Source organism: Lemur catta, chromosome 17, assembly GCF_020740605.2.
Source record: "Lemur catta isolate mLemCat1 chromosome 17, mLemCat1.pri, whole genome shotgun sequence".
Lineage (NCBI taxonomy): Eukaryota > Metazoa > Chordata > Mammalia > Primates > Lemuridae > Lemur > Lemur catta.
The window spans coordinates 14,955,812-14,982,872 of NC_059144.1; the positions used below are offsets into that span (position 1 = coordinate 14,955,812).

The window sequence follows — 27,061 nt, forward strand, 5'->3', positions numbered from 1 at the left end:
CCACAGTCCCTCTAGAGGGTCTCAGGGAGCGTCCCCTCCTTGCCTCTTCAGATTCAGGGGGCTGCCAGCACTCCTTGGCCTTCTTGGCATGTGGCTGCCTCACTCCAGTGTCTGCTTCTGGCACCACATCACCTCCTCTGTGTGTGTCAAATCTCCCAATGCCTGTGTCTTATAAGCACACTTGTGAGGACATTTCCTAAGACCCATCTAATTTTGCACCAGCCAAACAGGGGAAATTAGTGGTGTTTTGGTAAGAGTCATCACCCTGCAAGTTCTGTGGTACAGGCACTAATCTCTGCAGCCTCCCCAAAGATGGTTCTTTCCACTGTTGATTTTTGTATTTTGAAGCAGTTGTTCAAGTGGATTCTATTGGCCTTTTATTAATATATCGTAACAGCCCTTACTCCGTGCATCAGGGAGCCAATGTGGGGATCTTTTCCAACTATCACTCAGAAACTGGAGACAGAGGATAGCTTTGGAATCCCACTAGGCCTCCAATGACGTGGACAAAAGTCAAAACACTATTTTTCACGATAGGTTGGCCTACAGTGGTGCTCTCGAACCCAAGAAATTGGCATCAGCTCAAAGTCTTCATCCAGGCTTCCTTGAAAGGTTCAGGTATTTCCCTTTCTCCAGCGTCCAGTTACCCTGGTAAATGGCCATAGGTCCTTTTAGAAGGCGAGAGAAATATTTGCATTACGCTCATGTCGTAGTACAGCAGGGGCCCTCCTCAAGGGTGAGTAGCATATGCTTCAATCCAAGGGACTTAGGTCAATAGACTAACTCAAGCCTAGTGTTGGGTGATGATCTGTAACTATCATGATGGCTCAAGTCAGGACTTTTTTCTACCAGAGCTAGAGAGTGTTTTTGGATTTTTTTTTTTTTTTTGCTTTGTTTCTTATATTTTGTTGGTTATACAAATCAAGTAAGGCTTTGGTGGGTCGCCTTTGATTTAACTTTCTGAGGCCCTACATCCTGAGTTCTGGCCTCATCTGGAGCCTGCTGAATATTATAATGCTCATTATCGCTTCATTTCTCAGGATTAAACGCTAACACCTGGCCTCCCACACCTCTACATACTTCTTCCCCTCTGAAATCAGGGAACGTATTTCAAATTGCATTCCCTGCACCGGGCAGCATTCCCGATCTGGACTTTCCTCAAAGCAAGGATAAAGTGTGAGGGCCACAGTTAGAGATATTTGTGGGAAGAATGCCCAAAATAGACCCAATCCAGTATCCTGTCTTCAGAAATCTTTTTTTTTTTTTTTTTTTTTTTGAGACAGAGTCTCGCTCTATTGCCCCTGCTAGAGTGCGGTGGCATCAGCCCAGCTCACAGCAACCTCAAAGTCCCGGGCTCAAGCAATCCTTCTGCCTCAGCCTCCGAAGTAGCTGGGACTACAGGCATGCGCCACCATGCAATTTTTTCTATATATATTTTTAGCTGTCCAAATCATTTCTTTCTACTTTTTAGTAGAGATGGGGGTCTCGCTCTTGCTCAGGCTGGTCTCGAACTCCTGACCTCAAGCGATCCTCCCACCTCGGCCTCCCAGAGTGTTAGGATTACAGGCGTGAGCCTCTGCGCCCGGCCTTCAGAAATCTTTAAATCCCTTCCCCTACATGATGCCAAGGACTTGGGGCCTTTAAGTTCCATTTCACATGGGCCAGCATTTGGTCCAGGTTTGCATTAGCCAACTCATCAAATTGTTAGAGCCCAGCCGGCTCCTGGAGCAGCATGGAGAATGCCAAATCCCTGCTAAGTGACTTCATATCAAGAAGATCAGCCTGGTCCAAAATTACATTTCCCCTTCCTTGATCAAGCACCACAAAAATACATTCCCACAAATATTCCCCAAATTTTGGATGGTGTCAATTAACACATTTCTTCAATTCTGCACGGGTCCGAGATTCGTTCCTACTCAGAGTCTACTTTTCACCCTCTAGGCCAGACTGATCCCTGCCGTCCAGCTAAGCAGCCTCGAGGGGTGGGGCAGGCAGGGAGTGTGAGGAAGGGTGTGAGCTGTTTGCACCCGCGTTTTAGAGAGCTTTGACGTTCTCCCACATCCTCTCATACGACCATTCCACTTGTCATAATCCCACACCCTATCAATGCCTAACTTCGTAAGAGTGAAGCAGGGCTGTGAATTCAACAACCTGCATAACTGGGTACCAACTCTGGCATTTGGAGAACTCAGCCCTACTGCAAATCATGAGATTCATTGGTCATAGAAATGCTGTACATGTCATTCTGCGCCCAGAGAGGAGGAGCGGGGATTGATATTTGGGCTTGCTTTGTGGACTCTCCCTTTACATTATTCTATGCAGCTGAAACAAAACATTCTATCACACAGCCTGGGCATTCCTCACTTCCTTAAAATCAAACTGTGACAGATGCTACCCCTTCTCTGAGATCCTCATCCTCAGTGGTCTGTACACGTTCAGCACAGACACAATTTTTCCCTAACATTCTTAACCCATGGTTGGTCGAATCCATGGACGTAGCACCCGTCTACGCGTAGGGCAGACTGTTTTCCTGATGGCTCTAGTGGAGGACACATTCATGAAGGCGTAATTTTGAAAAACACAAATCTGATCATGCCAGTTCCTCGCTTAAGACCCTCTGACGGCTCTCCCTCAGGAGTGACACCCAAATCCCTTCCCACAGACCACAGGGCCCTGCACACGCTTGCCTTCACTCACCTTGTTCACGCTCTTCCAGCCACATGGCCGTCCTTCAACAGGCCAACTTTTGTTCTTGCCGCAGGGTCTTTGTTCTTGCCATTCCCTCAGCCTGGAATGCGTATCCTCCGGTGTTCCACCAGCCTGGCCTCTTCGTCTTAGTCAGGTCTCCCTTCAAACGTCATCTCTTCAGGGGCTGCCCAGATCACTCTGTATGAAGCCGTCTCTCCCAACACATGCTCTCACACACGTGAGCGCACTCATGGTACTCTCAACCCCACGCCCCTGCTGTGTTTTACAGTACTTCACCACTCTCTGAAATTATGTTTGCACGGTACATAGAATCTCTGTGAATATGACAGCTACAAACCTAAACGGATCTCGGTGTGTTGTCTTGCACTAGTGACTCAAAACTCACCAGCATCGCTGCCTGCCACTGATGATGTGATTTTTCCGAAATAAAGAACAACTCTTGGTAAAGGCCCGAACAAAACAAACTACAGGCATCTCTCCACTTCTACGTAGTTCATTCTTAGAAAATTAACTGTGAAACCCTGTACCAAGTACTGTGTTGACATGTAAATGAAATTTAGTTTAGTTTCAGATATTTGTAAACAAGTTTTTCATGAAAATAAATATCCAGCGAAACATCTCAGTGTTGTGCAGGACACATGACAGTTTTTTCTCGCACAGGACTGCCACTGCTCCTGTGTGAATGGCAGAACATCTAGCAAACCTGCCCCTGCCCATTAAATGCTGGTGGAGCCCCTCAATCCCTGCCACAACAAAACCCTCCCACATGTGTCCAAAACCCCTCCTCACCGGCAGCACTGCACACTGTGAGAATCACAGATTTATAGAAAGGTGTTCGTTACACACCTTGGAGTTTGTGTGAAAAAAAAATGGAGTATTTAATCTAGAAGGCTCTGCATTGTGTCTGGCATATAACAAGTGCTGAATAAATGTAAATTCACTTCATCCCTCCTTCTCGCCGCCTTCTGGCCGTAGATTTTCAGTCTGAGCAAAAGGGAACATCTGTCATCAACCCTGGCAAGGGTAAGGAAGGTACATGAAGTATTTCAGGGAATGAGGTGAGTAGATTAGGCAACAATAAACACACATAGCACCCCACTCCAAGAAAAGCCGGCAGAATTAACGTGACAGTTATACAGACTGTTGAACTGTATTAAATATTGTAGAGCAACTTGACTCAAGAGACGTACACTTACTTTTCAGTGTAACTCTGTTCCCTCCCTGCTGCGAGGTAAACTATTAAGACTTAGAGTCTAACTCAGGGTCAAGCTGGAAAATTATTCCGGGTAAGAATGGGCTATACAAGGGGAGGACCCTGCTGTCCCCACCCACCCCGCTCCCCATTGCTGGGCCATGCCTGGCCTGGCTTCATGCAACAGCAGCCAGGGATGAAGGCTTCCAAGGTGACCTACATAAGACTCTCACACCAGGCCCTTCGAACAGGCTGGGACTTTTGTCTGGGATGCCGTCCCTTCCTCACTGCCTACCCTTTACTGACCTGGCTGTCTCTTCCTCATTTTCCAAGTTTCAGGATGTATTACCTCCTCCAGAAGAGCTTTCTTGGATACCCCAGCAGAAATGATTGTCACTCCCTTCTGTGTGTGTGCACAGCCCGTGTACTTCCTTCTCCCACAGTATTTCCAACATTGTGTGTTTTTGTGCTTGGCTGACTCTGCAGCTGCTCTGCAAGAATTGTGTCTGATTCATCTTTAAGTCCCTGACAATGAGCTCGGTGCCGGGCACACAGCAGGTGCCCAACAAAAGTTTACCTACCTCTCCCCGGCATTGGGCCTTAGAATAAACACACCAGAGTCATGTCATGAAGATTGTTCCCAGCAGCATTATCCAGGCTATATATGGAGAATCTCATGTTTCAAAACGGAATAGTCTGTGGTCCAAAGGACAGTTTATTTAAAACAGGTGACAAGGTATAAGGAGGAGGAAGGAGAACAATTCTAACATAAAAGCACACAGGAAGCATCTCAAACTGTAAAAAAAAAAAAAAAAAAAGGAGGGGGGCAATGGAGGAAGCTATGTCTCATACATATACAAACTGCTGACCGCAACTGATTATTTACATCCAAATCTTACAAAATAGCATTTCAAGTCAGCACATAAGCCAGTGTTATTAGTTTTTGTTACAAAAAGTTAAAGCTACAAACTTCACATTTTTTAATTGTACATCAGCAACAGTATTTAAGCTTTTTTTTTTTCCAAGTTGGTCCGAGTGCAAGCTGGTGGAAGAGATTCTGTTTCCAAACACAAACAAGAACATGTGTTCCAAAGACAATGAATATAATCCCGATGAAAACACAAACACAGTGCTTAAGAAAGGGTGGGGTGGGGTGGAGTTGTGGATTGGGCAGGAACGATTTTCCAGTAAATGAGGAGCTGCAATCTTTAGAGGCAACATGGTGTGCTAGAAAGGACACTGGAGTAAGAATCAGAAGACCTGGACTTGAACCCTGGCCGTGCCATATCCTAGGCCACATGACCTTGAGCAACAGACTTTACCTCTCCCAGCCTCAGTTTCCTCATCTGTAAAGTGAGGACAATAATACCTACATCTCCCAGAGCTACTAAGTTTCAACAGATAAAGGGCTATTCAGATTATCTTCCTTCTTGAGTGAGCTTTGGTACTTCGTATTTTTTAAGGAATTGTCCATTTCATTTATGTGGAAATTATAAGCATAAAGTTGTTCATAATATTGTTATTAGCCTTTTAACAGCCATAGGATCTACAGTGATAACACCTCTCTCACTCCTGATATTGAAAAGAGCTACAGAGTTTTAAATCGTATCATAAATTTCTGTTATCTGGTAGGTGCTCAATAAACGTTTCCTAAGGCAATCTGTTGTAGCCAATAGTGGTGGGGGGGGGGGGGAGAGAAAAAAAAAAGAAAGAATGTTTCCTGAATCAAGCTCTACAATCTCAAGGAGTCAAGGCTACAGTTCTTCAGTTGCTTCAGATGACTGGATTTTTTTAAAGACACAATTAGGGCATCACTTCTTGGAAGCAGAGAACAACTGAGCGTCTCAGAGTTCCCTGGAAGCTTGAGTGGCAAAGGTTCAGGCAATGACTAAAGCTCAGGGCTCAGTGAAAGCAAGCTTATCTATCTTGGATTCAGTATTTAAGAAAAGAATTACTAGGACTTGCTCCTCTGTCTTTTAGTCACTAGAAAACAAACACACCTTGTCAGGAAACTTCTCTGATCTAAGCAAAGGGCTGTCTGGCTAGACTGGCGAGCAACAGACTTTGTTGGACCAGCACATTAGGTGCACGCATGCTTGAAACAAAATAAACTCTGGATCAAGGTTGATGGCCCAAGAATATTTATGGGGGAAAACTGAACTTTCTTTTACTTGGATCTAGCTTAGGGAGGGAGAAAGTGGGCTTTCTCCTCCCTGTCTGGCCAAGTGCAAAGTTCTTTGTTTAAAAAAGAGACTGACACAGAACTATTAATTAGTACACCGAATGGCATGGGAGTATGCATGCCTGATGATTTGGTTTTTAAAACTCTAACTTGGCTGTTAGATTTTACTATTAATTCAGCTGTTTTCCAACCTAAAAATGCCCAGTTAATTACTCTATGCAAGAAAAAGTGGTCACTTCATTCTACCACTTACTAGCTGTACTGCCTTGGGAAGGAATCTTTATCTCTGAACCCATTTCTTCTTCTGTGAAATGGAGATGAAGTACTTAACTCACACGGTTATTGTTAAGTTTGGACCCTCCCTCGCTCAGTGCTAGGTGTATAACAGGTGAGAAACAAATACTAGCTGCCCTTTATTATTCCAGCAAGATCCTCAAATTATCCTCTATTTTCTGTATCTGTCACATAACTACTTCAGTGGCCAAGCCCTGAAGACCAACAACTGCCTCTTGTATTTTTTTAAAACTTGCTTTAATTGCAAAGAACAGAATCTGGCCACAGAAAAGGAACATTCCCTGCCTTTCCATTGATTCCCAGGTTTAGGGAGCAAAAGCAATTATGGAGTCAATTTACAGTATCCTGAGGTGCAACCCAGTCATGGCTCCCCTAGCTGAGGGAAAGAGATAGTAGAAGAAAATGAACAGATATTTGTCTTTCTCGGCTGTCACACAACTTTGCTGTGTGATCAAATGGCATGTGACCTTGAGCCAAAGCTGCAGGAGGATGGCTCGGTGCTGCCTTTTGCAGAGCCCTCGGATCTGCGTCAGGCCCTCAATCTGCCTCCGCGGGTGCCGGTCTGCTATCTGGCAGACGCCGCAAGGCTCATGGCTACGCTGGGACCGAATGATCTGGATCCTCTGAGGAAATTCCTCACAGCCAGGTCACTCACTGAAGAGGCGAGAGCAAGTTTCCGTCAGCAGGTTCCCTGGGATGACTGGACCAAAACTGACGCAGTCTCTTCCCTCAGAGAAGGGGCTGCTTGGCTCAGTGGCCCAGGGCTGAGGACCCTGAGTATCTAGTCCCAGCTCTTACTCTAACTTGCTCTGTGATTTGGGCCACATCACTTGCCTGCTCTAAGCCTCAGTTTTCCTATTCACACAAGAGGGTCGGGCCAGATGATTTCTATGGTCCTTTCCAGCTCTGACACGCTGTGTCTGGGGTGAGCCTCCTGGGGAACAAATCTTAGTCTGAGATTCATTTATCCTTTCCGGGCCCCTTAGCAGTAAAAGAAAAAAGAAAACAGTCACATATTTGAGTGTGGGTCACAAAAGCAAATGCCCTCTACCCCAGTCTGTAAGGAATGAGGAGCAAAATGCCACGTGTATGATTTTCACACGAACAATGAGAGTGTCAAAAACCCTTTCTCGTCTGTGGACGGAGCACAGCCCCGTGTTTGCCGAGAGCTCCTGGTAGGCCTGTCCCCCCGCTGGATCGCGTCTCCTCTTAAGGCACTGGGCAGTGTCTGCGCTGTGACTTTAGGCAGCCGGGCGAGTGCAGATGCATGAAAGGCGCTGAAACAGCAAAGGCCAGTTTGCAGAGAGGATGCCAGGCTTCTGGGGCTCAAAGAGTAAACACAAACTCGAGGCTTGCCCGTGGACATCACCAACAGCTCCAGAAGCCGGTGGTGACCACACAAGGCTGAACCCATGGTGAAAGGGCTGTCACCTAATTTTTAACTGCAGCCCTGCAAAGGGTGAGGTCGGCTCCTGGGACTCAGGGACCCCTAACAGCCTCGTGGTGTCCCCTGCCCTCATGTCCCACAGTACCGTACTCTTACAGAAAAGAGGCAAATTGTTTCAAACTGTACCTGTACAAAGATGCCACCACACGGAGTGGGGAATCTATTTATAATTTATATATATATATGCATATTTATATATTTTTTAAAAGTCTTCCAGAAAGAACAATCGAAAGCTATTGGGAGAATAAAAACAAAAAGACAATGTAAAACTTTCCCAGCTATCACTCAACTAGGAGTCTCTGTTCCTGGGGTTTAAAACTCTGAGTTAAAAGCGCCAATATAAATCCTTTGAAGTAATACACCTGACCAATGGAAACACACAAGGTGGCATGCTGGCCGTCAAGGTAGCCCTTCCCACTGGCGCACATTCCTGAGTTCACAGAGGTGCTGTGGAGAAACAATAGAGCAGAAGTGCAGGCTAACAGGCGTGAGGCGTGCCATCCAGAAGTCACCAAAGGCCTGGGTAGAGGGTCCCCGCCGGGCCTTGCTCAGAAGTTCTGTTGCCGCCTCTTCTTAGCCTCAATGGCATCCAGGATTGGCTGCCGCTTGGACTGGTACTTCTGCCGGATCTCTTCAATCTCCTGCTCCATCATGGGGTCCAGGGCCAGGAGCCTCTTCTGAAGGTCCTCCACTGTCCAACTCTTAAGCTGGGAGAGAAGTGGAAAGTACAGTCACGACAAAGCCTAGGCTGGGGGCAGGACAGCAGGGAAGCCCGCTCTTCCAAGGCACCCAGAGGGAAGCAAGGAGGAGGAGGGCAGTGGGGTCGGCCCACATGTGGGGTGGTGGTGGTTGGAAAGTGACAATTCCTTCCGATGAACAGCACACCTCAAAGCTTTTCTATACAATTTATTCCTGGAAGAGTTCTAAGTGTTAACCTCTTTGATTTAATGAGCTCTGACCAGGACCTTAATGAATAACACTTTCACTTCCCCTATCTTTTAAATTAATTGAACACAGATTCATTATTAGGACATTAAAATAACAGTAACTTGCTATATGTAAAATAATGCCTCCCAGTTCTTGTCCTATCCATAAAGGCAAGTGTCTGGACAGTGGCCATCTCTCTTTTGGGCCACCATGCCATGGAGGACGGATGCTGACCGAGGATCGGATGCTGTCCCCCTCCCCTGCCTTCCTTCCCACACCCTCACTGCCTTGGCACTGTCATACCAATCACCACTCACATTTACTGGGGGCTAATTCTATGCCAGGCACCACTCTAAGCCTCTTGGGAATACAGACACAACCAGTGGTAGGGGTGAGGGGAGGGGGCGGGTAGTTGGAGAAACCCTGAAACTTCTGACATCAAGTTTCCATCATCCAGAGGAAAAACGGACTTGATATATAAATTAATACTCATGGCCAGCACTTATATAGTGCTTTCTATGTGCCAGACACTAAGTGCTCTACATACACTGATGCATTTAATCTTCGCAACAACCCTATGGTATGAATACATTATCTCATGTTACCGATGAACGGGCCAAGGAAGAGCGTGGCTAAATAACCTGTCCCTGGTCTCCTGGCTAGTAAAGTGGCAGAGTCAAGACGTGAACCCAGGCAGTGTGGCTCCAGGCTCTTACCCAATATTACAGAAGAGCAGACTAGCAAAATTTTAGAACTAACTCATGTTTAAAACGTGGTTCTGCCTGTTAAATGTCATGAGATTCTGGCAAGTTATTTTACCAATCTCTTCAGGCCTCCCTCATCTACAGAAAGGGGACAGCAGTGCCTCATCACGTGTATTCTAAGAATCGAATGAGATCATGGCTGTAGGGATCTCAGCACAGTGCCTGGTGCACTGTATGCTTAAAGATGGCCGTGGGTGTCGTAACCTCTCTCTCTTCACTGAAGCCCAGGAGTGCATCTGTGGCCAACCTGTGTCTGTAGCCGTGGGGCAAGTGGCTCTGCTGCCGTGTGTGTAGATTCCAAGCACGGCCGGTCTTGGCTGGGGGGGGGTGGGAATGAATGCCGACATTATCTACCTCGGGTGGCAAAACTTCAACCTGTCTAATAGGTACAGTGTTTCAAGAACTCAAAGGCTCCCCCAAGTCTTACAAGTGGTCTGTTGTGCCCATATTTAGAAAATCACCATCCTCAGCCCCTCCCGAGGCCTCAACAGAAAAGTGGTACAGAAGGTGGGTGAAGGAGCCTCTTTCTGTCCACCCCTCCTTTTGGGGGTGGGGTGTGAACGAATGTGAAGTGCTACAGTGGCCTCCCAAGAAATGGTTTAGTGACCTGTCACCACAGGAATTTTCCTTGGCCTGCTTCCGGGAGGTTGTCTGAGAAGTGAAAAAGCCTAATAGTTCAAGATGAAAGGTTCTTTGTAATGTGAGAATGGAAAGACTTGAGAATGTGGGGAAAAGCTGGAAAGTTGGGCTGAAAAAAATGCACCTTTCTTGCCAGGCTGTGGTTTTATACTACCTTAGAGGTTGGTGTTCTTGGCCCAGGGACACCCTTTTCCAAAGACAGAACTCCCAAACCTAATACTGAACGTTACTGGTAGGTAAGAACTTAATCTTTGGGATCTTGGATCCTAAATCTGTACTGGCTGTGTAACCTTGAACATAACTTTACTGCTTGAGCTTCAGTTTTCTCCTCTGGAAAACAGACAACAGTAGTCCTCCACCCCTGGGCTGTAATGAGGCTCAGAGGAGGTAACGGGTGTGATGTTCTGGGCTCAGAACTTTGTTTGGTGTGTGTTGGGCAGACTCATGTAAGCATTCCATAAATGGTAGTTATCACTGTTGCTATTGTTGCTGTGATTCATGTCATTGTTATTGTTGATATTATTGGTAAGTCCCTAATCTTCCATAAAGAAGCTGCTCCTATAACCTCTGATTCAAGCTAGAATCAAACAAGTGAAAAAGAAACTATTCTACTCTATTTCATGCTAGCAATGCCCAAAGGCTGGTGCTTCCCACAAAGCCCGTTAACTTATTTACAGATTGACAAAATATTTTTCATCCATTTATTTATCAAATATTCACTGAACACCTACTATGGGTCAGGCACTGTTTGAGACACAAAACATACTTCAGTGAGAAACACAAAGAAACAAAAATCATTGCCCTTGCGAAGCCGACATTTTAGTGAGGCCAGGAAAATAACAATAAACACAGTAAATTAGTAAATTATTCTTACATTAGAAGCTGCTTTGGGGGGAAAAAGGAAAAACAGAGTGAAGGAAGGGGAGCTGGGAATTGAGAGGGCAGACTTGCTTTCTGTTCACCCATCAGGATGAAAAGTAAACTAAGTTACTGGAACTGCGCCAGCTTTCTAACTCATCTGCGATGTTGGGCAAGTGCCTCCCTCAGTTTCCCCATGCATGAGAGAGGGCTGACTGGATGATCCTAGAGGGTTTTCCAGACTCGATGTTTCTTGGTGTAGGATCTATGGATCACTGCATCAGAATCACTTATCACAAACAGACTCCGGAGCCCCAACCAGAAGATGCTCAGACTCCCTGGAGGCAAGGCATAGGACTGTGCATCTTAAAGAAGCTATTCAGGTATTTCTTATAAATCTCAAATTTGATAAGTATGATCCTACTTCTTCCTTCTTGTTTATCTGTTAGTAAAATTCTCCCAAAGTAACTGCTGCCTGTCCCTGGTCCAAGGCTTCTTACAGGGTTCCAATTTCTAGGCAGCTTTGTTGTCCTTGATTCTAATCCAGGGGCAACAAGCACCCTTGCTTTATCTCAGCCACCTTCAGACTAATTTATGGTTTCCATAAGGCCTTTGGGGCTTAAGTTACACCTGACCTATTAGAACACAGCCTGCAAGGCACTGCTGATGACTCGGTCACACCATCCAGATATGGATTTTTGTGAAAAACAAGCTCAGACGATGGTTTTATGGCGCCAAGTATAGCATTTCACCTTCCTGGTCCTTGGTAGCATAAATAAATTTCAAATGGTATCTTGCAGTAAACTGTAGTTCTACAGTTTTGCAAAAGCCAGTATTCCAAAGAAGCAAATTCTCAAACCAGCCCTGTAGGTAGCTTGAGCTATGTTCACTAGGTAAGGGAAATATCACCATTTAGTATCTCATCTATCCCCTAGCATTAAATGTCCTCTCTATACTGTGAGTCCCGCATTTATAGCTCTAGTCCAGAATTCTCTAAACTCCAGATTCAGACATCCAAGTCAGATGCTACTGGGTCATCTCAGCCCCTGATTATCTCATGGGAATCTGCAACTTGACACAGCCAAAGCAAAACTCTTGAGCCCCATCTCTCCCTCAGCCCCAAACATCTTCCCATCTCAGGAATGGTGCCACCATCCCCCCAGGTGCTCAGAATCACCCCGACCCTTCCCTTTCCTTCACCAGCAATCCTACCGGATCTCCTCTCTGAAACACTGGCATGACTCAAACCCAACCACTTTTTTCCATCTCCATCCACCTCATTCCAGGTCACCATCGTCTCACAGCAACAAACATAATTAAAAACACAGAAACGAATCCAATCACATCACCCTTATGTTTCCAACTGCATTTAGAATCAAATCCAACTCACTAGGGACTACAAGGGCCAGCCCCCACCTCCCCTCCAACTCCATGGCCTACGGCTCTCCAGTGTGCTCTGGACCCTCCAGACACACTTTATTTCAGATCCTCAAACGAGCCACACGTTTTCCAGCCTCGGTGATCTAAGGAGTTAATGATCCTTTTGCCTTCACGGCTCAGGCCCAGTTCTTCCTTATCCTTTAGGTGTTAGCTCAGATGACAACTCCCTGGAGGATGCAAGCCTTTTCTGACCATCTTATCCAGAAAGGTTGCCTCTTCTCCATTACTATCTCAGTTCCTTATTTATTTCCCTCCCAAAAAATCATGCACCTTGTAATTATTTTTACCTATTTTCTTTTACTTGTCATCTCTCTTACTAGAAAATAAATTCTATGAGGGAATGACCTTGTCTCTCTTCTGCTAATCATAATACCGGTTGAAAAAATGAATAAATTACCCTTCATTTCTAGTCAAGTAATAATGATAGCCACTGAAACCAATGGAGCAAGCTTACATTGAGGTGCTGGGAGGACCCAGTACAGAATAAGAAGTGAGTTTTGCCCTCAAGGGACCTTTAAACTTAAAGGTGATTCCCATCAACATTCTTTTGAAATAAAAAAAAAACCTCTGCTCACCTAATGAAAATGTCTTTTCTTTTTTTGGAGACAGGGTCTCACTCTATGGCTTGGGCTAGAGTGCTATGGCATCATCATAGCTCACTGCAACCTCAAACTCCTGGGCTCAAGTGATCCCCCTATCTCAGCCTTCCAAGTAGCTGGGACTACAGGTGTGCACCACCACGCTCAGCTAATTTTTTGTAGAAATGGGGTCTCACTTTTGTTCAGGCTGGTCTCAAACTTCTGGCCTCAAGCAATCCTCCCACCTCAGCTTCCCAGAGTACTAGGATTACAGGCGTGAGCCACCACGCCAAGCTTGTTTCATGTTGACTGATGTCTCCAGTCCTGGGTCAGTCATCTCTAACGGCACGCCCATTTTAATTTTTTATTCAGACAAAAAATAACTTCCACTGTAAGAAACTGCACTTTGGAAAGAATGAGATCATCAGAAGATTAACAGACAGGATGCTTCCAGACAAGATGAAATAAATGCCAACCCTAGAGCCACAGCCTCATTACTGAAGGTGGGTTATGCTAAAGAGAACAGACCAAGCACAAGAATTTCTGACTGTTTTTCTGGGAGAGGCCACAGAAGGAAGGAGAAACTAAAATAAGCCTCTTAATCACAGCTATTTAGAATTTCCTGACCACTTGAAGGCTAATCAACACATTGGTCTTAGGTAAATGGAAAGGGATGGGAGTCTGAAAGACTCCTGCCAACATCAGTAACACTGCTGATGTTCTGTGGCCGCACTCACTGTTGTCTAATAAACACCTAGACTTCACTCACCACTGCCTTTTACCCAGGCCGATGATGTCTCAGGCCTGTCAGAGGACATCAGCGCAAGTAAAGGCAACAACATGTGTGCAGAGGAGATTTCTCTGAAAACATGTGGCCTCTGGAAATGTGTTATATATCTTAAACTAGACCTTTTTTAGTCTAAAATTCAGCCTCATTGTATCCTGTATTCAGCAGGATATGATGCTGTCGTACTATTGGATTCTACACACACACATGGAAGAAGTATGCTAATTACTTCCCCATTTGCCATGTGTTAGGTGCTAAACTGTTTTATCTGCACTAGTTTATTAAATCAATCTGTAAGGTAAGTATTATTATTATCCTCCTCTTATGAGGTCAATGGAGATAAGAGTAGGCAAGTAATTTAACCAAAGTGATACAACACGGAATTGGAAGAGACAAGGAATTGGAAGAAAGCTGAAGGGCTTCTGGAAATGGGGTCATGTAAGTGAAAAATGTGGACGCCTGGAAGAACTGTGAATCTGGCTGACATTAAATATGTCAGATGGCCCTCACGTTCAAAAATGCCACTAGTGGTGATGAGCGACTTTAAGAAAGTGACTTGTCTTCCCTGGGATTTAGCTTCTTCGTCTAGAAAACAGGTAGGCTGTCTACTTTGCTGCCTTTCTTCGTGTGAAAACACCAAGTGTTTACTACATACGTGGCACTGCTACTGAGGTGCAGCGACTCAAGGTCGCTGAACGTGATTCAAATCGAATCAACCAACTTTCCTGGCAGCTATACGAGGCCAGGAACACTGCTGCGCAACATGAATATAAAGGGCAACGTATCTGTCAGAGAAGCAGCTAAGTTTAGGGGCAAAAGTACTGGCTTTAAGTCAGACAGACCTGGATTCCCTAGGAGGTCTGCCGTTGGTAGCTGGATGCCTTTGGGTAAGTTATCTAATATGTGCCTCGCTTTCTTCATTTTCCAATAGAAGACAACAGTATTTATCCTACAAGGGAAGCTGTGAGGTATACAGGTATTGGTAAAGTGTATAACATAGTGTCTGATGTATACCTGAAAGAAAATGGGTAAGTGAGAGCTACCACCTTAAATCTGTTTTTTGGAAAATGGAGGAAGTATGTAACATAAATAGTAGCCACTATTGCTGTAAGATGAGCTCACAATATGGACACATACCACAGACACAGAGGCATCTCTAGTGAATTCTAGGTAAGAAACCCCAAATCACATCAATCTGGCTTATTTCCTCTGGCCCAGACCTCAGCAAAATCCTCGGATTGCCTGCATTAGTATGAAGGTGGAAGGCCCACGGGAACCGAGTCTTCTCCAATAGCCTCAGCAACTCTGAAATTCTGAATCACATCGTGTCAACTTTGGTTGCACAACTGGCCTGGAGACCAACTGGGAAGCCCCAGCTGATGTTTCATCACAGGAATTACACTGACAATTAGCCTACCTTGAATCAGCAGGGTCAAGTGAAACTCAGTATATAAGAATGTACAGCAGGGTCGCCCTGCCTTGGCAATGAGGCCCACAGAAAACACAAGCAGGTCTGGCCGATATCCAAGGTACAGCATATAGCCCTGTTTCAAAGTTCTGCTCTCTGCTGCCAGAAACCCTCACCTCAGAAGTCTATTGTGCAAACGGTGTAATGAGATGTCCCTAAAAACCTTCAAGGAGAGACTTGCCAAAGCTTTTAAGGACAAGCTTCAATTCCATCCATATTGTACGTGAACACTCACAATTCTGCCTCCAGTGTCACAAACAGGATTTCTCAAATACAGCACCTCTTCTGGATGGGAGAGTCAAACCAATCCCCTATCACACGATATTTTATTGTGACCAAGAATGAGGAGAGAATACACCTTTGGAATTTAGCAAGGTGACAGGGAAGCTTGACAGATGCTAACAAGTAAAATGAAGCTACCAACAAGCCATCCCATACATTCAACACCAGCCATGAGAAAGTCAGCAAAAGTATAATAAAGAAAACACACAAAGGTTGGTCAAAAGGCATCTAGAACATTGATTTAGTTCCACCAAAGATATTTACCTTTTCTTAATGTGAACTTGTCTCTATCTAGGAGTGGATTCTAGGCTGGGGAGAGGTGACTCTGGTAAGATGAAATTCTCAGGTGATGCAGTAGTGTCTCATCGGATGAGGGAGAAGGTAGCCAAGCAGAAAATCAAGGAAGCTGGCAACCAAATCACAACTTGTGTGGATTAAGCAAGCACCACACCATCAATTTCAGAAGATCTTGCTCCTCAAAACGAACCTTGTAAGAATTTTAATGAGAGATTTCCTCTGATTCCAATTACGGTCATGCCGAATTATTCTTCCATCAGTTCCCTATAAAATCTTCCTAAGGCTTCTCCAATAAGGAGGAAACACAGCAAAACCATTAGCGGTTAACGATTACTTTAATCCCATTTTGGTTTTATGATTACTTCAAATCAACACATGGAATTCCTGTTATCAAAATTCCACCCAAAGAAAACATGACTGCATGGATACAAAATATGTACCAGGAAGACTGGGGTGAAATGCAGACTATAAGCCTGGGTAGAACAAAGAAATGTGGCTCAAGTAGGCATGGCAATGTAATGACAAGAGCTCTGACATGGGTCTCGTAGAAGATTGGCCTCAAACAACCGAAGACTTGGCCCACAGAGCCTCACACCTGTAGAGGGCTCAGGAAATACCGTATGTATGTGTGTGCATGTGTATGTAAAGGATATGATTTGGTAGATGGCAAAAACAAAAACACAAAAAGCAAGAGTTTTCTTCTTTAAATCATAGGATTTTACTATGATACAAAGTGCTTGCATGATGTTAGTTATTTGTGAACATAGTAGTCCCCCCAGCCATGGGGTGGGGAGGATGTGTTCCAGTGGATGCCTGAAACTGCAGATAGCACCAAACGCCATCTATGCACCATGTTTTTTCCTATACATACATACCTATGACAAAGTTTAATTTATAAATTAGGCAAAGTAAGAGATTAACAAACAAGGGAGGCATTTTACAGCTTCCCTTTGGCAGATCTGAATTGCCAGCATCACTACTCTCCTGCTCTGGGACATTATTAAATAATATAAGGGTTACTTGAACGTTGACACTGCAATACTGGGTCAGTCAATCTGATAAACAAGACAGCTACTAGGTGACTAATAGGTGGGACAGCGTGGATATGTATGCTCCGGGCAGGATGGGGCAGGACAGTGTGAGATTTCATCACATTAATTGGAACCTCACGCAATGTAAAACTTATGAATTGTTTATTTTTAGAATTCTCCGTTTACTATCTTCAGACCATAGATGACTGTGGGTAACTGAAACCACAGAAAGTGAAACCACAAATTGAGGGGGGACCACTGTAATTGAAAATCATTCTTAAGTTTACAGGACAAAATTAATTTTTGCATGCTTAGAATTGACTCCAATTCTATTCTGGCATGAACTTTTACAGTTTACTCTAAAAATCACAATGCACCTATTTTGTTTTGTTTTTGTTCTGTGAGGTTTATGATAGCCTTTGGCTAAAGGTAATACAGTTTTGACCAAACTTAGATTTTTTCCTATCTTGGCTCTGATTCTCCACAAGGAATTCTCATACCCCCAAATAAAAAAAATTTTTAAAAAGGGATCCCCAAAGGTATTACATTGCTAATAATTAGCATTATATCTTTAACTATAAAAATGTAGCCCTGGCACCCGCTGTGTCAGGGACAGGGATAGGATGATAGAGGGGTGTGCATGAGTAAGAGTGGGACAGGAAAAGTACCTGGCAGGCTCCCTTCACACTAGAAGTGGAGAGGAATGAGGCAGATAAGTCATGAAAACAAACTACAGTCTGAGGCATTTAGTAGGTGCCAGTGATCACGAACAGTAATTAGAGCTACTCTTAATTGAGTGCTACGTACTAGGCACTGTGTTCAGTACCTTACATGCATTATCTCGAGCAATCCTCACAACAGTCCGTGAAATAAGTAGCATTACCCCACTTTTACAGAGGCGGGCACTGAGGCTTAGAGAGAGAGCAATATACCCGTAGTCCCAGAGCTTGTAAGTGGATGAGTTAGGACAGGAGCTCTAGTGTGTCTGCCCGCAAAGCCCGGCCGACTCTGAGTCCAGGCAGTGTGTGCTACAGGAACTGAGAGAAGGATGAATCCCTATGGTCACAGTCTCTGAGAGAAGGATCTTATCTTTTTATATATTTGTAGTACAGATGAGAGGTGGTTACTCTAATTCAGGGAAAGGTCTCAATGTTAGAGCTTTTAAAAATGAAATGCAAATTTTATTTCATGTAACACATTTGGGATACAGAGAACTATTTAATAATAAAATTAGGTTAAATAAATGAAAAAACTTAAGAGCTTATCTGTCAATATTACCAATAACTACTCAAATTCCTTCAGGTGTCATGTTTTTCCACGGTCCCTTGCTTCTGCTGAATCTAATTCTGTCTTCTGCTTAGGGGACTGCCCATTCAGCCCACAGCTCAGCTCAAGCTCCAACTTCTCTCTCAACCCTAATAACTTTTTATTTTACTAAAATTGAAAGTATAGACTATATCTAAGATATTTTCAGAGAGTCAGGACAGCAAAACATAATTCTCAAATACTTAATAAAGAAATATATATTTAATCCTTAAGCCTCTACTCGAAATGACATACTGACTTTTTACTGAGTCCTCTCAATCACTAGTAAGACACTGAGCTTTCAGAAGCTTTGAAAGTATATAATCAATACGTAAGCCCAGGAGGATAATATAAGTTTGTTAAATAAGGTTGTGTCAATTACACAAAATTGACCCATGCAGGCCAAAATCAAAATGAACGGGTCATCCAGTGTCCTGATTGCAATAAAGTTACGAGGAAAAATGAACATAAAAAGTAGTCCCTCCTTATCTCTGGTTTCAATTACCCTCAGTAACTGAGGTCCGAAAATATTAAATGGAAAATTTCAAACTAAACAATTCATGATTTAAATTGTGTGCCGTTCTGAGTAGCATGATGAAAGCTTGTGCTCTCCTGCTCCATCCCACCCGGGACGTGAATTATCCCTTTATCCAGCACATCCACGCTGTACACACTACCCACCCCCCCATTAGTCGCTTAGTAGCCGTCTTGCTCATCAGATGGACTGCTGCAGTATCAGTAGCAGTGCCTGTGTTCAAGGAACTCTTATTTTACTTAATAATAGCCCTGAAGTGCAAGAGTAGTGATGCTGGCAATTTGGACATGCCAAAGAGAAGCCATAAAGCGCTTCCTTTAAGTGAAAACGTACAAGTTCTTGACTAATAATAATTTTAAAAAATCATGTGTGAGGTTGCTAAGACTACTGAACACATCTTCTACCTGTGGAATTGTGAAGAAGAAAAAAGAATTCAGGCTAGTTTTGCCATCGCACCTCAATCTACAAAAGTTACAACCACGTTGTGTGATGAGTGCTGGGTTAAGATGGAAAAGGAGGCCAGGTGTGGTGGCTCATACCTGCAATCCTAGCACTTTGGGAGGCCAAGGCAGGAAGATTACCTGAGGCCAGGAGTTCAAGACCAGTCTAAGCATGAGTGAGACGCCATCTCTAAAAAAATTGAAAACTTGGCCAAGCATGGTGCCTCATGGCTGTAGTTCCAGCTACTTGGGAGGCTGAGGCAGGAGGAACACTTGAGCCCGGGAGTTTGAGATTGCTGTGAGCTATGATGACGCCACTGCACTCTAGCCCAGGAGACAGAGAGAGATCCTGTCTCAAGAACAAAAATAACAAAAGACAAAAAAGGCATTAAATTTGATGGCAATTGGGTTTGGTACTATCCATGATTTTGAGCATCCACTGGGGTCTTGGAACCTATCCCCCATGGACAAGGGAGGACTGCTTACTCTAGCTATAAATTGATGTATAAATTTCACACTTAAGGAAGCCAATCTGCGATAGGAAAACTTTTAGGAAGTTAGTAAACACACATTAAACCTCCTAGAATAATTATTAATGACTACAGAGAACAGAGTATAAGAACAGAGGTGAATGTGCTGCTCTTGATGTTTGAAAGCACTAAAGGGAAACATCAAAAGTAACCTCATTCTTGTAGGGATATTAATCTTTCAGAAGATATGAAAACCTAAAACACCAAGTGCACCAAGCTGCTATTTTAATGTAGCTGAATAATTCAGGAAAAGAGCTAGCTAATCACATAAGAATCTGCCCAAGCCATGCCTCTGTACACTTTCTTGGGCTGGAAATTTCCAAGACAGTAAAAGGGCCAGGCTTCTCTCTCTTCCTGCCAAATAAAAGAAGCCCAAAGAATCCCAAGCAAAATCTGAGAGCTAAAATGCAAATTAATCTCACTTTATTTAATAGATGCAATCTTAAAAGTTATCTTCAAACTAAATAGGATCCAATTTTAAATCCACTAAAAGAACAAAATGTTTACAGAAAACTAGTCAAGAATGCAAATAAAAACTTCCTGGGTAAGCTACTTTGCAGACCTACCTTTTTGTAATTTGGCCTTTCTTAAAGTGGGAAAACTTGCAAGTAAACAGCACTCAGTTTCCAGAAAGTATGTAAAACTCTGTAAGCGCTTCTGGGCACTCTCATGTAATGAAGGGTCAGAGATTCACAACCTAAATATGCACACAGAAATATCCGCTCAAGCAATCCTTTGGGTAAAAAAAGAATTCTGCCACAAAAGCAGACAAGTTCTATCTGCACGGCATGTCAGAATCTTTCTGCAATGGCCATAAAGTCTTAGGACTTGAACCCCTAACGATGTCAAAAACAAAAGTTAGGTCTAGATAGGTAGGTATATGTGCGTAAGACTTTAAATTCTGCCAGAACCACATAACTCTTATATAGAGGTTTTCATGATTTTTTACTTTTATTTTTCTGGCTTAAGACTCACTAGAAAAGGTGAGTTTAATCTTTATTATATAAAAGCATTAATATGTATATGTCCTAGATATTTTGGGATAGTCCTTTATTCTTTTCAGCAGTGTTTAATTGGCATAATAAAATGTGACTTAATTTATGCCATGGTAATACTTTTCAAATGTGTATAAATTCATAAACCAGAAAAAATTCTTTGTAAAGAACATGTGTCTTAGTGTTTTGGTTCAGAAAGTAATGATCACCATACTGCAAACAGTAACCATCTAAGCTCAGGGTTAAAAACACTTAGCTTCTCTGGTATGAAATTATTCTTTAAGATGTGCATCCTAGATGTTTTCTTCAGGAGCAAGCATAATGAGGAAAGTAAGTGCCTCCGATCTGAGGGCTGGCTTACAACTTGGAATCTGTGATTCCAATGATTGGGAGAGGAGAGACTAGTGACAATACCATGATTTGTATATAACACAGATAAGTCCCATGGGAAGGTATAGTTATATGTGTCTACAAACATATTCTTTGTTACTTGAAACTTTGTAAATTCTAATTTTCATAAACTCTTTTCCCCTCATGGAGGGTCTGACTGTTAATAGCACAATCATATAGTTAGTACTGCTTTTGACTTGATGGTATTTCTTTTAAAAAGAACAGAGAGAAGCTGGGCATGGTGGCTCACACTTATAACCTCAATTAATTGGGAGGCTGAGGCAGGAGGATCGCTTGAGGCCAGGAGTTTGAGACCAGCCTAGGAAACATAGTGAGAACCCATCTCTTTAAAAAAACAAAACAAAACAGGGAGAGTGTATCAGTTATTAATTCATTGCCTGTAAGCTCCAAATGCACCCTTCTATAAATGCTCTGCAGTAAGCACTTCTCCTCTGAAGAGTGTGTGATGTGAAACTTTCTCAGTAAAGTGCTGGGAAGAGGCTGTCCTGAGTGTCCAGCCTCTGGCAGTGTGGGTGTGAGGACAGTGGGTGGTGTGGCCCAACCACACAACCTAGAACATGGTCTCTCTGTGACCGTGCCGCCTCAGCACAGCCTAGCCTTTTGAAAGCTCTTTTGACATGAACACCAAAGCCTCCACGTGTCTCTCATGCTCTGAAGGCCTCCTGCCCCAGCCAGTGCCCAGACCCTGCTACATGTTCATATCACTGGATGCTGATGGCCTGCTCCTTGCCTGCACTCCAGAGGGCAGGCAGGCTAGTCTCTTGCCCAGAGACTTTGGACCAACTCCAATCCAGCCAAACCAGAGAACTCTTCTGCTGTTCCACGGGCTGAACCACACCTTGTCCAATGAGGTCTGAATCCCTGGCAGTTTGTCTCTCCTTAGGTATACCCCTTCAGCCCTAAGGAACCATACAGAGTTTCCCTGTATCTTATAGCTACTCTTTTATCATTATAATTTATAGTAAATGTCGCCTGTGTAACCTATTATGTAGTTTGTATTAATATCTCCTGAGTGGACCTAGACTGCTACAAGGAAGAAAGGTATAAGTGACTACACATGAACACTAATGCCCACCAATGGAAAAATCTCCAAAATGCCAAAACCCAAGTAAATATTTAAATTTGAAAACTGCCAAGATACTTTCAAATCCAGAATAGTCTGGTATGTATATTTTTGGCCCAAATACAGAAGTAAAATACCCTCATTTTCTCCCACTGAAAATTAATGGTGAATAAATGAATTCTGGTATATCCATACAATAGAAACCACTCAGCAATAAAAAGTAACAAATTCCAGATATATGCAACAACACGGATGAATCTCAAAACAGTATGCTAAATCAAAGAAGCCAGACACAAAAGGCTATATATGCTGTATGATTCCATTCATATGACATCTTAGAAAAGATAAAACTATGGGACAAAAAACAGGGCATAAAGGAATTTCAAGGGTGAAAGAAATGTTCTATAGCTTGACTGTGGTGGTATTCATTGAACTGTATCTGTCAAAACTCATCAAACTGTACACTAAGTTAATGGGTGCAAAAATACAGTTAGATGGAATGAACAATATTTGATAGCATGACAAAGTGACTATAATCAAGAATAAGTTAGGGTATACTTCAAATTAAATGAAAGAATGGAACTGTAATGTTCTTAACATAAGGAAATGTTAAATGCCTCCTAAGGTGATGGATACCCCAATTACTCTGATTTGAATAATCCACATTGTATGTTTGTATTAAAACATCACATGTTCCCAAAAAGATATTCAACTATTATGTACCCATAATAATTAAAACTTTTTAAAAAACTGTACACTAAAAGGAGCAAATTTCATGGTATATAGATTAAGCCTCAATAAACCGGACTTTACAAAACAAAACAATTACAAATCAAAAATTGTCGAAGGTAACTAAAATAATATCTATAGGGAATTTTATAGCCTTAAATGAATATATTAAAAAAGGAGGATAATTGAAAATTAATATGCTGAATTGTCCAAGTGAAGGCAAATAATCAGAATAAACCATAGAAAGTAGAAAGAAGAAAATGATAAAAGGTCAAAACATAATGTAAGGAATTCAAAAGTTAATGCACAATAGCAAGGATCAGCAAAACCAAAAGCTGGTTTTGGCTAAAAAAATTTTTAAAACCTGTTAAGGTTAATGGGCGGGGGACACAAATAACAGGAATGAAAAGCAAGCTGTAACTACAGACACTGCAAATTTTAAAATCCAAAACTTGATGGCAAAAATTCAAAAGTAAAGAATTTGGATACAATACAGATTTCTTAGGGCAGGGGATGACCCAGATTAATCTAGAATGAAACCAAACAAAACCAAGGACTAAGAAATCTGGACCACAAGGACAAAGCAGAATGAGGTAGATTGTTAAAAACAGGTACACAAATGATAAAGCCACAGAGGATGAAACAATCTTTGAAAATAAAGACAACCATGAATATTGAACAAAGGTGTTTTCCTCTAAGCAGGAAAAAAAGAAAAAAAAAAAAGTTAATGCCCAATTTCCAGTTCTGGCAACATGGCAGGTTACCGAGACAACTTCTGACACTTCTTCCTGTGAGAGAAGCAGGGTGTCCACATTGTGTGTATGCCACCTCCACCCCTTCTTAGGGTATATCATTACTCTCTGTGAATCAGGTTAGGAGGAACACCAAGGGTATCCTACAGAGAGAAAGGACAGGTAGGACAGAGGGCAAGCAGATGCTCTGCCGCACTGCCCCAGTGACAGGGCAGGAGTCAAGGACCTATTGTGTGGTGATTACAGCAATAATAACAATAGCAACAATAAAAGCCAGACTTTTTTTTAACATTTATTGATTGTTCATTTTTAGTAGCCTTAAGCATTACACTAAATGCTTCACATGTATTAATTTCATTTGATCTTCACTGAATCTTACAGCTATAATTACTAACCCAATTCTACAGATGGGGAACTTGAGGTTTGAAGAATTACATCATCGTATGAGGTTACACAGCCAGCAAGTGGCAGAGATCAAAACTAAATCTACTGGACCCTAGGGTTTATACTTTTAATGAAATATCACCCAACATCTACTGTTGGTTAGGTGCTGCCACGCTCATATCTCAGTTAAATAGAGAGAGAGAGAGAGAAGCACGGACACCAATAAAGCCCATATGCTGGGCAGTGTCAGAACACAGAGAATCCACAATTTAGCTGCTTGCGACGGTAACAATGAGCTAGCACAAGGCTGGCAAGTTCTACTCAAGCCAATTTACCATAATAATACCAAGTGGTCAGGGACAAGAGATGGTGACTTTCTCCATCTGTAAAACAGAAAATCCATATAATCCCAACTAATCTTTTGCAAAGTCTTTGTGAGAAATAAAGTGTCACAGGCAGAAGTTCCCTGGGGACAAATTTAGGCTGAAATAAAAAAAATGTAATATCTTTAGACAGAGCTTAGGGCAATGATATGGACTACTTCCAAACCAGAGAATTCTCCCTTGTTCTCAGAAACAACCAGAGGTGGTCAAGAAAATGTTGCACAATGCCTCTTGCTAGAGATCAATCTAGGAGCTGTGACGCATGCCCTTTGAGACTCCTTTCAGTCATGAAAGTCTGTCACTCTTTGACTGATACATAGCTTACTGAGAGAGACAACAGCTTCTAGGAATTCAAAACATGCCAATCACATGTCACCTGTGATTCCAGTGAAGCCACATGGAAGGGACTTCAGAATAGTCACACCTAGGGCCTAAGCTAGCAAGATACATATTTACTGCATTTCTCAGGATCCAATTCTGAGCCATTCTGGACTCAGCTCTTTGGCTTATCATGTAGCTGAGATAAAAAATTATCCTGTATTTTAACATCAGAGAATAATTGGCCATAAGAGTGAACTTTAAAAAGGGCTGCCAAGCAGCCGTGGATCAAGCAGTCTCAGAACCAAACAAAGGAAATGGAAAGCAGTGTCAAGCTCACACAGGCTAACACCATTTTAAGTAACCTCCTGGGGTCACAAACCACAAGCATTCAAGTCTTGCTCTTAGTGCCATTTCAATAACTGAGTTTACAACCAAGCTCGAATCAGCTAGCATGATTCACTGGCAGAACCAGGCTACTGTGGTTCTTAGACAAAGACGACATTCATTAGCCATGTGGTTTCTCAGAAAGCGTATCTACACAGCAGGTTTTCCTGGCAATTTTGGATACATATGTCTTTTTCTGACTGCTGTTCTTGGCTAGTTTTCTGAAAGGAAAGAGTACAAAATCTCATTATATTCCAAAGTACAAATGAATTCAGTCTCAACATACTTTAAACCCAGCTTTACAGGAAAAATAAGAAGTTGAAACAAAAATAGTGTACCCTGTCAAGAACAATTTAGGATAGTCTTCTCAACCAAAAACTGCTCGGCATGATTACCCCAGGAAAGATCCATTAACATGCAACTGGGGTTTATCCTGGCCAGCTCCTGGGTACTCACATGGCACTGCTGGGTCAGAGACCTAAATACTAATCATAGTCTCCATTCATCTTTCTCCTAGCACAGGAGTATGAAAAGAAACTCGTCAGAAAAAAGTTAAAAAGCAAACAACCATGGAGATTGTCCAGAAAGGTGGTAGCAAGAGTTGGAGGGCATACAGTCTAACGGTTAAACTCCTAGCTTAATTCACATACTCAACAGGGAAAAAAAACAACAACAAAAGCAAACATGAATCCCCAATCCCTAAACCTCTTGTTGACAGGAAAAGAGCCTGGCTTAATAAGTTAGAATGATCTAACAGCAACCCAACTCCAACCAAAAAAAGCCCTAAATATTAAATGCCAAATAAAAGAGAATGATTCAATCAATCAAAATAATATAATGTGTTATGTAATATCAAAAATGATGATTTTTATAAATGTTTTAAATGATATGAGAAAATGTTTAAGATATGTTAAGTGGAAAAAACCAAGATATTATACCTACAGAATGATCTCAGCTGAATAAAATAATATATAAGTATAAAAAACTAGAAGGAAATATGTTAAAATATAAATTATGATTATTGCTGGGGGTAGTGGTAGAAGAAATGAAATGTAGGAGACATTGTCTTCTTCGCTCTCTTTTTTTTTCGAGACAGGGTCTCACTGCGTAACCCAAGCTGGGGTGTAGTGGCACAGTCACAGCTCACTGCAGCCTCAAACTCCTGGGCTCAAGCAATCCTCCTGAGTAGCTGGGATTACAGGCTTGAGCCACTCAGCTGACATTTTCTTCTTTAAGATTTTCTTCTACCTCTAAACTTTCTATAATGGGCATGTATTCTTTTTACAAATAGGGGGGAAAATAACACTGTAACATTCTAGAAGAGCAAACTAACACTGAAAAAGAAGAAAAAAAATAACATTTATTAAGAGCTTACTGCAGGCCAGGGACTGTCCCAAATGCTTTACACCATTACAGGTTGAGTAACCCTTATCCGAAATGCTTGGGAACAGAAATGTTCTGGATTTTGGCTTTTCAGATTTGGAGTGCTCAACATGTATCTCATTTGATACTCACAACAGCCCTATGAGATAGGTATGACTTTATCCATGTTTCACAGATAGGAAAGACAGGTAACATAACAAGTGGAGAAGATGGGCTATGCACCCTAACAGAATGACTCCAGTGGTTTTAACCACTTGTGTATACTGCCTCTCAACCACAACGGCAGAATCTGTCTCCCTGCCTGCAAGCTTGACCCAAAAACAAGCCTCAATGATAAAATCTACTTTTAAAGGCCCTATAATAATTTAGAAGGATGAATCCCAGGTATTAAGATATTCAGGTAAATTTTCAAACCAGAGGAACTTAACAGCTCCCTAAGAAGCTATAAAGGAAATCTACATACTAGAGCAACACATCACTGCAACTGAAAATAAACCAGCACAACAAATTCAACCCACAGCTAAATTTTACAATACAAGAGAAAACTAGGA

General features: G+C 42.6%; 1 protein-coding gene across 2 annotated transcripts in view; it reads right to left on the reverse strand.

Moving 5' to 3' along the window:
* Nucleotides 1-4,598: 4,598 nt before the first annotated feature.
* STK4 (serine/threonine kinase 4) overlaps nt 4,599-27,061 on the reverse strand; it is an 82,820-nt gene continuing 60,357 nt past the window's right edge. Inside the window, exon 11 of one of the 2 annotated variants that reach the window (XM_045529148.1) lies at nt 4,599-8,531. In XM_045529148.1, coding sequence (XP_045385104.1) covers nt 8,373-8,531 — 159 coding nt within the window. In that variant the 3' untranslated portion in view covers nt 4,599-8,372. Of the gene's footprint in view, nt 8,532-25,179; nt 25,349-27,061 lie in introns of those variants that run through there. The other variant, XM_045529149.1, reaches the window with a different exon arrangement.